We start from the raw sequence: 11,163 nt of genomic DNA, 5'->3' as shown, positions 1-11,163 counted from the left end.
AGATAATAAATATGAATAATAAGATAATAACACTAATAATGATAAAGTATAAATAATAAGGTAAGATAATAAACATAAATAATAAGATAATAATAATGATAGTAAGTTAAGACTGCGAGTCTGTGCAGAATCTGCCGGGGGTGAATCAGCCTCCTTGTCTTATCTCTCTGTTTTTATTCACAGCATTTACCAGAAGAAGAAGAAGGAAGGAAGGGAGGAAGGAAGGAAGGAAGGAAGGAAGGAAGGAAGGAAGGGAGGAAGGAAGGAAGGAAGGAAGGAAGGAAGGGAGGAAGGGAGGGAGGAAGGAAGGAAGGAAGGAAGGAAGGAAGGAAGGAAGGAAGGAAGGAAGGAAGGAAGGAAGGAAGGAAGGGAGGGAGGGAGGGAGGAAGGAACTTTCCACCAGAGGCAGTAATGAACCACGCAACACGGAGGTTTGTGTTGTCGCCGAAGAAAACAGGTGACGGGTGAACAGGCTGCCATTGTTTGCTGTCTGTGTGCAGCTCGGGTGCTGGCAGCCTAGCTGCACAGTGGGCGAGCCGGTCCTGGTCCAGTCCTGGTGTAACCCAGTTGGTGTTGCTGGGGAGCCTCCTGCAGGGCGTGCATAGGCACATGCAGACATTCTCTGTCCCCCTCCAGCCCCTCGTTTTCGGTCCCCCCGTGCACTCTGCAGGGCAGTCCGTCACCGTGTCCTCCCTCTCTGGGCTTTGGCTGGTCCTGGGGAGGACCCGGGAAACTGGTTTTGCTCCGGGCTGTGTTCACTTTAATCATATTGTAGCGAATTCGGGGGGGGGGGGCAGCCGGGAACTGCCGCAGCCGGGACGCGAACCCGGGTCTCCCGCACCACGGGCGACCATGTTAACCAGTCAGCTAAAGGGTCCGACCCGTTAGCCGACCGGCTAGCCAGTCTACTCGTTCATGAGCGTTACGGCATCAACTTCAGACTAAACGCGCCCGATTCAAACCCGGATCTTTCCGGAAGTCACAACATCTGTGAAAGGGCTCCAGATTTGCGTACAGGGCCGGTCCAGCCACCCTGAGACCAGGCCGTCCTTAGAGGGACGAACAGGGGGGAGTAAATGATGCATGTGTGTGTGTGTGTTGAGCAGTGACTCCGGGGGCTAGAGGCACCGCTGACGAGTCCATCGGAGGTGTCGTGAGAGACTCCGCACCCTAAACTAAAGGAAGGAGACGCTCCTCTGAGGGAAGACGAGGACTCGCCCGACATCAGGGGGTGTGGTGGTGCGTTAGTTTTCTCCACGCCCCGTATGGCTCGTCAGAATCCAGTCCTCATGGAAGTCCCACTTCGGAGCGGCGAGTGTCATTTTAAACACGTCTGGGTTCGGACATGGCACGTTAGAGTCTACACCAGAATCTGCCTTTGAGGATTTCATGTGAGCTCAGCTTTGTGGGTTGTCCACATGCACACCAAGACAACACAAACGAGACATACATATTCACAACTAAAGCAGGCAACATAGGTCATATAGGGGTCATACAGGGGTCATGCAGGGGTCATGCAGGGGTCATGTAGGGACGACACCGTTATCCGGAGTCGGGCCCCTGGTTTTCCCCTTCAGAACACACCAGAGGCGCCGAGCACTTTCATTAGAAGGTCACACTGTGTTGTCTACGTTGTGGGTCGTTACCGACATGTGCTACTTGGAAAGGCTGCAGAGCTAAAGAGCATCACAGGCCCAGACGGAGCATCATCCATCCCTCCATCCATCCCTCCATCCATACATCCCTCCATCCATCCCTCCATCCATTCATCCCTCCATCCCTCCATCCATCCATCCCTCCATCCATACATCCCTCCATCCATCCCTCCATCCATACATCCCTCCATCCATCCCTCCATCCATTCATCCCTCCATCCCTCCATCCATCCCTCCATCCATACATCCCTCCATCCATCCCTCCATCCATTCATCCCTCCATCCCTCCATCCATCCCTCCATCCATACATCCCTCCATCCATCCATCCCTCCATCCCTCCATCCATCCCTCCATCCATTCATCCCTCCATCCATCCCTCCATCCCTCCATCCATCCATCCATCCATCCATCCATCCATCCCTCCATCCTTCCATCCATCCCTCCCTCCATCCATCCATCCATCCATCCCTCCATCCTTCCATCCCTCCCTCCCTCCCTCCCTCCCTCCATCCCTCCCTCCCTCCCTCCCTCCATCCATCCCTTCATCCCTCCCTCCATCCCTCCCTCCATCCCTCCATCCATCCCTCCATCCCTCCATCCATCCATCCCTCCATCCATCCCTCCATCCATCCATCCATCCCTCCATCCATCCATCCCTCCATCCCTCCATCCATCCCTCCATCCATCCATCCATCCCTCCATCCCTCCATCCATCCATCCCTCCATCCATCCATCCATCCATCCCTCCATCCATCCATCCATCCATTATCCAAACCGCTGGAGCCTATCCCAGCAGTCATTGGGTGGCAGGCGGGGAGACACCCTGGACGGGCCGCCAGGCCATCACAGGGCCCAGACACACACACACACACACACACACACACACACACACACACACACACACACACACACACACACACACACTCACACCTAGGGACAATGTAGTACGGGTGCTCCACCTGACCTACATGTCTTTGGACTGTGGGAGGAAACCGGAGCCCCCGGAGGAGGAAACCCACACAGACATGGGGAGAACATCCCAACTCCACACAGAGGACGACCCGGGACGACCCCCAAGGTTGGACTACCCGGGGCTCGAACCCAGGACCTTCTTGCTGCGAGGCGACCGCGCTAACCACTGCTCCCCCGTACCACCCAGATGGAGCATCAGTAACGGTTTATCTTTTTTGCAGGCTACGTGGGGCCTCCCAAAGACCCGGCGAGACACAAGTGAAGAAGTGAGAGGTTTAACATGTGAGAAAGCTACCAAAGCTCACAAGTCACCTGCAGCTGTAGGTGCACCTTACAGTGGCAAATCTACACACACACACACACACACACACACACACACACACACACACACACACACGTTAGGTTTTCATCAACAACAACAACAACAACAACAAGAGGGTCCTGCTGATAAGTACCCCAGTTAGCGTGTGTCGGCCACCCGAGTGTTGACGGCCCGACTTTGAGCATTGACGTCGCTTCAGAGGAGGTTATTGTCATGCACAGCCCACAGGAGGACGCGAGTAGACTGCAAGAGACCACAGCCGCCTCACCTTCAGAGGACATCGCTGCCACTGCAGAGGAGCCGGTGCGTCACTCATTCAAATACCTGTAATGTGTTTTTCCGCCACATGGGGGCAGTAGTGTATAAGCTATGAACAGCTGCCAACTTCTCCAAATTTCATGACTCTTTTATATATATATATTATATATATAACCGCCATCTTGCCTACTGAATGAGGGGTTGATCCTGGCATAATCACACCATACTTAGATTTATGACACATTTTACACGGGAATCAGCGTAAGTGACCGCTAATATCCGCATCCCGGTGCAACGTAGTTTAACTGGATTAAATTCTCCATCACTTCAGTAAAGCTGTCCGTCTCTCCATCCGTCTGCGTGTCCAGGGTGGTGTCTGACGTGTGTCGCCGATTGGTTGTGTGTTTGTTTGTGTGTTTGTTTAAACAGCTGATCTGCAGCCGGGGCCTCATGGTTCACGAATGAAGCGCCGCCTGGACGGGGTGGCGGACCCCCCCGGGGGCGGGGCTCCGCAGCTAACGCTAGCGGCAGGCTCCGGCGGCCGGTTTCCTGTCGCGTGCACCTTTAATTAGCAGCAGGCGCGTGCCGCTGCGTCTGACGCGTCACGCTGGTTGCACGTTGCCCGTCTCTGCCGAGCTTCTGCTAGTGTGGAAAGTCGCGCACCGGGCCCGGTCTGTGAGCCGGGTCAGCACCAGGCCCGGTCTGTGAGCCGGGTCAGCACCAGGCCCGGTCTGTGGGCCGGGTCAGCACGCTGTATCACTTGTTGGCTGGAAGTGAGCTCAGGCCCAGGTTGTGGGCGGTACAGGTTTTGGGCGGTACGAGGTGAACCCATGAGATAGCGCAGCAACCCCCCGTTACCCGGCTGTGGGGTCAGACAAGGCGGCCCGGACGCCCCGTCCGAGTCTGTCAGTGTGTACAGAGGGAAGTTAGTCATTAACAGCGAGGGGCTGGTCGTGGAGAGTCTGCACAGGCGGTCCGCCAGCGCAGACTAGAGTCCGTCACCGAGCGGGTCGGGCACAACATGCTGGGCGTCCGGTCTTGGCGAGTGTTTGGCGCGGTGCGCAGAGGAGTGCGGGTTACTCCGTGGGAGCGGAGAGCGGGCACCGGGGTGGACATCAGCGGGCTGTATCCGCCCATTGCCACCCCGTTCAGCGCGACCGAGGAGGTGGACTATCCCCGACTAGAGGAAAACCTGCAGAAGTACGCTCAGGTACCCTTCAAAGGTAACAGGCCACCACGGTGTCCACGTCGGTTTAGCGCATAGCCCGCGCCTCACAGCGCCCCGTGTGGACGGAGGGGGAACATTAAAATATTACTTTGGGCCCCCCCCCCTCCTTCGCGTGGCGCGTGCCGGTAGCAGCGCGTGCATTATTGATATATTCTTTAATTTGTTTCCCGAGGATAGGTGGAGGTGATCTGGCTGAAGGGAGCGTGCAAATCACGAGCCAATTGCCTAAAAATCATCGATTAGGTTTGATTATGGGGGAGGGGGAGGGGAGGGGGGGGTCAGTGGTTTTTAGGTCAACTCCCCCCGCTTTCACGTAGAGGCGAGCCGACTCGTCCTTGCTGTTTACTCGGGCACTGACCGTAAAAACACCCCGGCACCGGTGGGGGCACTGTATGGGAAGTTCGGTCGCCCCCTGCTGGATCTTTACTGTAACTTCAGTTAATTTCAGTTAACCGGTCGTGTGGCGGAGGGCAGACGCAGTTAGTCCGCCTCTTTATCCGCAGACTAGTTTGTCCACCTGACGCAAATCTTCATGCATAAATTCCTCGTATCAAACTGAAGTAAACTGCAGAGAATGCTGGGTAAATGCACAAATCAGTGCTTTTTGAACATGCGGCCCATACTGGCGGTTAGATGCCTACTGATGATCGCTGACTGAGGCTCAAAGTGTCAGTCAGCCTACCCCAGAAAACCAAAAAAGGCCCAAAACGCATCGATCCTTCCCCTAAATGTTAGGCTTTAGCATCTTATTGATTATGGTGTATTCATGGCCACAGTAGGTCAAAGGTTGGCTTGCATAATAGCATAGAGTAGAATGCTCGTTATTAGTCATTTGTACATACGTACCATGAAACTTGCTCTCTGCATGTAACCCATGCTAGCTGGGTAGCTAGGAGCAGTGGGCTGCTGCAGCACCCGGGGACCAACTCCAGTTCTTCTCTCCGTTGCCTTGCTCAGGGGCACGGGCAGGAGTATTAACCCTAACACCCATGTCTTTACGATGGTGGGGGGAGTCCGGAGCACGGGGAGAACATGCAAACTCCACACAGAAAGGACCTGGGACGGCCTGGGGTTCGAACCCGGGACCCTTCTTGCTGTGAGGCAACAGCGCTGCCCACTGGGCCACCGTGCCACCCATAAGGTCTGCTTTCAGGACAAAAACACCCCCCGCCTCTGGTTTGGCAGGCTGTCCACAGGCCTGCAGACTGAGACAGCGTCCCACATTTTCCCTCCCCGGTCAAAACAAACAAAACACCAACCAGGCGCAAAGTCCACCAGTCTCATTATTGACAGTTATTCAAGCATGTTGTAAGAGAGTGCAGGCAGGGTGGAGTGGGTGGAGAAGAGTGTCAGGAGTGATGTGTGACAGAAGGGTACCAGCAAGAGTTAAAGGGAAGGTTTACAAGATGGTAGTGAGACCAGCTATGTTGTAGGGTTTGGAGACAGTGGCACTGATGAAAAGACAGGAGGAGGAGCTGGAGGTGGCAGAGATGAAGATGATAAGATTTTCACTGGGAGTGATGAAGAAGGACAGGATTAGGAACCAGTATATTAGAGGGACAGCTCAGGTTGGACGGTTTGGAGACAAAGCAAGAGAGACAAGATGGAGATGGTTTGGACATGTGTGGAGGAGAGATGCTGGGTATACTGGGAGAAGGATGCTGAATATGGAGCTGCCAGGGAAGAGGAGAAGAGGAAGGCCAAAGAGGAGGTTTATGGATGTGGTGAGGGAGGACATGCAGGTGGCTGGTGTGACGGAGGAAGATGCAGAGGACAGGAAGAGATGGGAACGGATGATCCGCTGTGGCGCCCCCTAACGGGAGCAGCCGAAAGTAGTAGTAGATTCAAGCATGTTGTATATGTGTAGCATTGTGCAGCAATCACTAGGCAAGAGTGTAACTGCAGCTGGGATAAAAACGTGTCTAATTAAGCCTGGTACGCAGTATATCACAGTCTTTAATCTTTTTGTAATGGCCACTGAGGGACTTGGGGTCATCTGGAAGTCCACGTTACCAGACAAACCGAAGCGGGAATGTTTTCGAGCGACAGTTGAGTCCGTTCTCTCGTATGGAGCGTCTTCTTGGACCCTCACTAAACGGCTTGGACCCCGAACGTGATCGGGCTTCCACCAGAATGCTGCGTGCTGCACTAAATCTACCCTGGAAGAAGCGCCCTACAAAGAAGTGTCTCTATGGCAACAGACCCGCCGTCTCAAACGCTGTCTGAGAACCAAGGGTTCGATTTGCCGGTCGTTGCCGGAGGAGCGAGGAAGAACCTGCAAGCGACGCCCCGCTTTGGCCACCACCCAAACCGGGTGAGACCGGGAAGGCCTGCAAGAAATGACATCCCTCGACTTGTCGACGGCGCAGGATGACCATCTGAGGACCTTCCAGCTGCTATGCAGAGCAGAGACGGGCGGCGGGAGAGGGTCAGACCCATCCGTGGACACTCGACCTGATGATGATGGTGATGATGATGCGCCCATTAAGAGTGGATATTATGAATATCTTGAAAAGTCATTATACTGTCCGCGGAGTTGGACTTTTTGCCTCTGGTCATCCTCACAACCAGAGTTGAGACCCTCAACAGAGCCGGCTAACTCTCCAGACTGGGTGTGGTTTCTTATTTGGTCTTCGTACTTCATACTTACCTGGAGGGAGGGGCCTTGTGAGGTGAGCGCATGAGGACAAGAGAAGAATATTCCTGCGATAAGGGATGCACCGATGCGGGTATGGGATACTGGGCTGAGATGGACTATCTATCGTACTGCAGATTTTACCCAAGGCTAAGGTCTGATTCTAAAAACCGGGGAGAACTTGTCAGTAAAAGCCCATTTTTCTTTAATGCTGAAAAAAAACAAAAGATTCTAGCTCAGTTGTTGTGGCCATTGAATAACGGTCCCAGTGTGCGCTGGTCAGCAGAAGTAATGGATGGGAGTGGTGTGGCAGGCTGGTACGTAGGGATTTGCACTTGGAATCAAGGATCCACAGTGGAAATGTGTTGCCTTGCATCCCTGCTTATTATCCATGCTAACTAACCAGCTGTGTGTGTGTGTGTGTGTGTGTGTGTGTGTGTGTGTGTGTGTGTGTGTGTGTGTGTGTGTGTGTGTGTGTGTGTGTGGTTTTGTCTCTTCCAGGCCTGGTGGTGCAGGGCTCTAATGGCGAGTACCCCTTCCTGACGGAGGAGGAAAGGGTGGAGGTGGTGAGGAGAGTCAGAAAGTCCCTTCCTGCTGACAAGCTAGTCATGGCTGGATCAGGCTGTGAATGTAAGTCTGTGTGTGTGTGTGTGTGTGTGTGTGTGTGTGTCTCTGTGTGTGTGTGTGTGTGTGTGTGTCTCATGGTTATTAAAATCAAAGACCTGACATGAAACATTCCATTTTGAAATGACATTTATCCAGGTTGGGGATGAGTTGTTGCCTCAAGTGAAGGAGTTCAAGTATCTCGGGGTCTTCTTCACGACTGAGGGTAGGATGGAGCGGGAGATTGACAGGCGGATTGGTGCAGCATCAGCAGTAATGGAGACGTTGTACCGGACCGTTGTGGTGAAGAGGGAGCTGAGCCGGAAGGCAAAGCTCTCAATTTACCAGTCAGTCTTGGTTCCAACCCTCAGCTGTGGTCATGAGCTTTGGGTCGTGAGCGAAAGGGTGAGATCGTGGATACAAGCGGCTGAAATGAGTTTCCTCCGTAGGGTGTCTGGGCTCCTCAGCCTTAGAGATAGGGTGAGGAGCTCAGACATCCGGAGGGAGCTCGGAGTAGAGCCGCTGCTGCTTCGCATCGAAAGGAGCCAGTTGAGGTGGTTCAGGCATCTGATTAGGATGCCTCCTGGGCGCCTTCCTTTGGAGGTTTTCCGGACATGGAGGACTGGGAGGAGACCCCGGGGTAGACCCAGAACTCGCTGGAGGGACTACATGTCCAATCTGGCCTGGGAACGCCTTGGGATCCTCAGGAGGAGCTGGAGGGGGTTGCTGGGGAGAGGGAGGTCTGGAGTGTCCTACTTAGCTTGCTGCCACCGCGACCCGACCCCGGAGAAGAGGCTGAAGATGAATGAATGAATGCATGAATATATCCATATACGGTATATGATGGATCCAAGTTTGATACCCAAGCTTCATTGGTCATGATCTATGGAATAATATCCTATAAAGTATCACTGTTTTCTAATCACAGGCTCAGGATAATAATAGTAATAATAATTCTAATAATAATAGTAAATATAATAATAGTAAAAATACTAATAATAAAAGTAAATATAATAATAGTAACAATACTAATAATAAAAGTAAATATAATAATAGTAACAATACTAATAATAAAAGTAAATATAATAATACTAATAATACTAATAATAAAAGTAAATATAATAATAGTAATAATACTAATAATAGTAGTAAATATAATAGTAATAATATTAATGATAATAATACTAATAATAAAAGTAAATATAATAATACTAATAATAAAAGTAAATATAATAATAGTAATAATACTAATAGTAGTAAATATAATAGTAATAATATTAACGATAATGATAGCAATAATAATAATAGTAATAACGTTAATGGTAATAATAACAATAACAACAAAAATAATGATAATAATGGATAGACTGATTGATAGGTAGCAATAATATCTAATATAAATTATAAACTGTCGTAATAAGTGATATTCATATAGCACTCTCAAAAGCAACCATGCAAAGTGATTTACAAAGAAAAGGAAAATAAACATAAAGCAAAAGAGCAAACAAAGCATATTAAAATAGGTATAAGAAAAGGAAAATGAAGGGGGACATAAAGTCTAAAAAAGAGACTTGTGGAGGGACTCAGACAGTCTGCTAGTCTGACATCTGACAGCAGCTCTTTACTTCTTTCATTTTTGGGCAGTCCACCAGTATATGGTGGCGGGTTTATTTGTACGTATCGGTGCCCATGAGAACAATCAATATCTCTTTATCTTCCTGCACTCTCTCCAAATCCCTCTGTCTTTTTTCTTTATTTAGATATTTTTGTTTTGGCATTTTCTGCCTTTATTAGATAGTGATGGTAGGGAGAGACAGGAAAGGCAGGGGGGAGAGAGGGGAGGACATGCAGCAAAGGGCCCGGGCCAGATTCGAACCCAGACCGCTGTGGTGAGGACTCAGCCTTATGTGGTACCCCTCTACCAGGTGAGCCACCGTGGCGCCCCCTCCAAATCTCTGTCTTTCTCCCCGTCTTCATTTGGGTCTGTCTCCCCCGTCTTCATTTGGGTCTGTCTCCCCCGTCTTCATTTGGGTCTGTCTCCCCCGTCTTCATTTGGGTCTGTCTCCCCCGTCTTCATTTGGGTCTGTCTCCCCCGTCTTCATTTGGGTCTGTCTCCCCCGTCTTCATTTGGGCCTGTGTCCCCCGTCTTCATTTGGGTCTGTCTCCCCCGTCTTCAATTGGGTCTGTCTCCCCCGTCTTCATTTGGGTCTGTCTCCCCCGTCTTCATTTGGGTCTGTCTCCCCCGTCTTCATTTGGGTCTGTCTCCCCCGTCTTCATTTGGGTCTGTCTCCCCCGTCTTCATTTGGGCCTGTGTCCCCCGTCTTCATTTGGGTCTGTCTCCCCCGTCTTCATTTGGGCCTGTGTCCCCCGTCTTCATTTGGGTCTGTCTCCCCCGTCTTCATTTGGGCCTGTCTCCCCCGTCTTCAATTGGGTCTGTCTCCCCCGTCTTCATTTGGGTCTGTCCTCCTGGTATTGTTCTTGATCTTGGAAGACGGTAGTTTTCAATGAGGCCTCAACTGCCAAATGGGGGGTGCATTTTAAGACCGTCATGTTCCCAGCCAAATGCCCCTCATCACACTTCCCTAATGTGTCGTGTGATGTAATGTAGTGTGATGTAAGGTGTGGGAAGATGGCGGCACGAATTCACGTTTGCAGCGGCCTCACCCAGCACCGTCCATGCAGTGTCTTTGTCCACGTCTGCATCTAAGTTTGTCTTCGTTTGACGGCTGGGAGAGCTGGCGCTGGATCGGCTGGGAGAGCTTGGTCTGCTGCACTGTGGGCCCAGGGACCACGGCCTTGCCTGGAGCTGTGCCCGAGGAGGTAACACCGAGGGCGGTCTGACAGGATGCGGAAGCGGGGCAGGCTAAGCTAACTGCTAGCCCATGCAGACCGGCAGTTCCGATAACACCGAGGGCGGTCTGACAGGATGCGGAAGCGGGGCAGGCTAAGCTAACTGCTAGCCCATGCAGACCGGCATTTCCGATAACACCGAGGGCGGTCTGACAGGATGCGGAAGCGGGGCAGGCTAAGCTAACTGCTAGCCCATGCAGACCGGCATTTCCGATAACACCGAGGGCGGTCTGACAGGATGCGGAAGCGGGGCAGGCTAAGCTAACTGCTAGCCCATGCAGATTGGCAGTTCTGATAACACCGAGGGCGGTCTGGCAGGATGCGGAAGCGGGGCAGGCTAAGCTAACTGCTAGCCCATGCAGAACGGCAGTTCCGATAACACCGAGGGCGGTCTGGCAGGATGCGGAAGCGGGGCAGGCTAAGCTAACTGCTAGCCCATGCAGAACGGCAGTTCCGATAACACCGAGGGCGGTCTGGCGGCGGCCTCACCTGGCGTTGACTGTGGTGTTTTTGATGTCGTCGTGTGGAGTGTTGGGAGGTGTGTCGAGCGTGTCAAAGGCATTCTGACAGGAAGTGGGGCGGGCTAGGCTAACTGCTAGCTCATGCAGACCGGTGGTTCTGACAGTCATCCTGCCTGGC

At 52.1% G+C, this 11,163-nt stretch overlaps 1 protein-coding gene across 1 annotated transcript in view; it reads left to right on the top strand.

The window, feature by feature from the left end:
- The first annotated feature begins 4,016 nt into the window (after nt 1–4,016).
- hoga1 (4-hydroxy-2-oxoglutarate aldolase 1) overlaps nt 4,017–11,163 on the top strand; it is a 37,257-nt gene continuing 30,110 nt past the window's right edge. The window contains exons 1-2 of the mRNA XM_056280934.1: nt 4,017–4,431; nt 7,573–7,701. Coding sequence (XP_056136909.1) covers nt 4,230–4,431; nt 7,573–7,701 — 331 coding nt within the window. The 5' untranslated portion in view covers nt 4,017–4,229. The remainder of the gene's footprint in view (nt 4,432–7,572; nt 7,702–11,163) is intronic.

The sequence above is a fragment of the Lampris incognitus genome, chromosome 5 (genome assembly GCF_029633865.1).
Source record: "Lampris incognitus isolate fLamInc1 chromosome 5, fLamInc1.hap2, whole genome shotgun sequence".
NCBI classification, from domain to species: Eukaryota; Metazoa; Chordata; class Actinopteri; order Lampriformes; family Lampridae; genus Lampris; species Lampris incognitus.
Note: the sequence above shows the minus strand (reverse complement) of the source record. Positions and strands in the feature narration are given on the sequence as shown.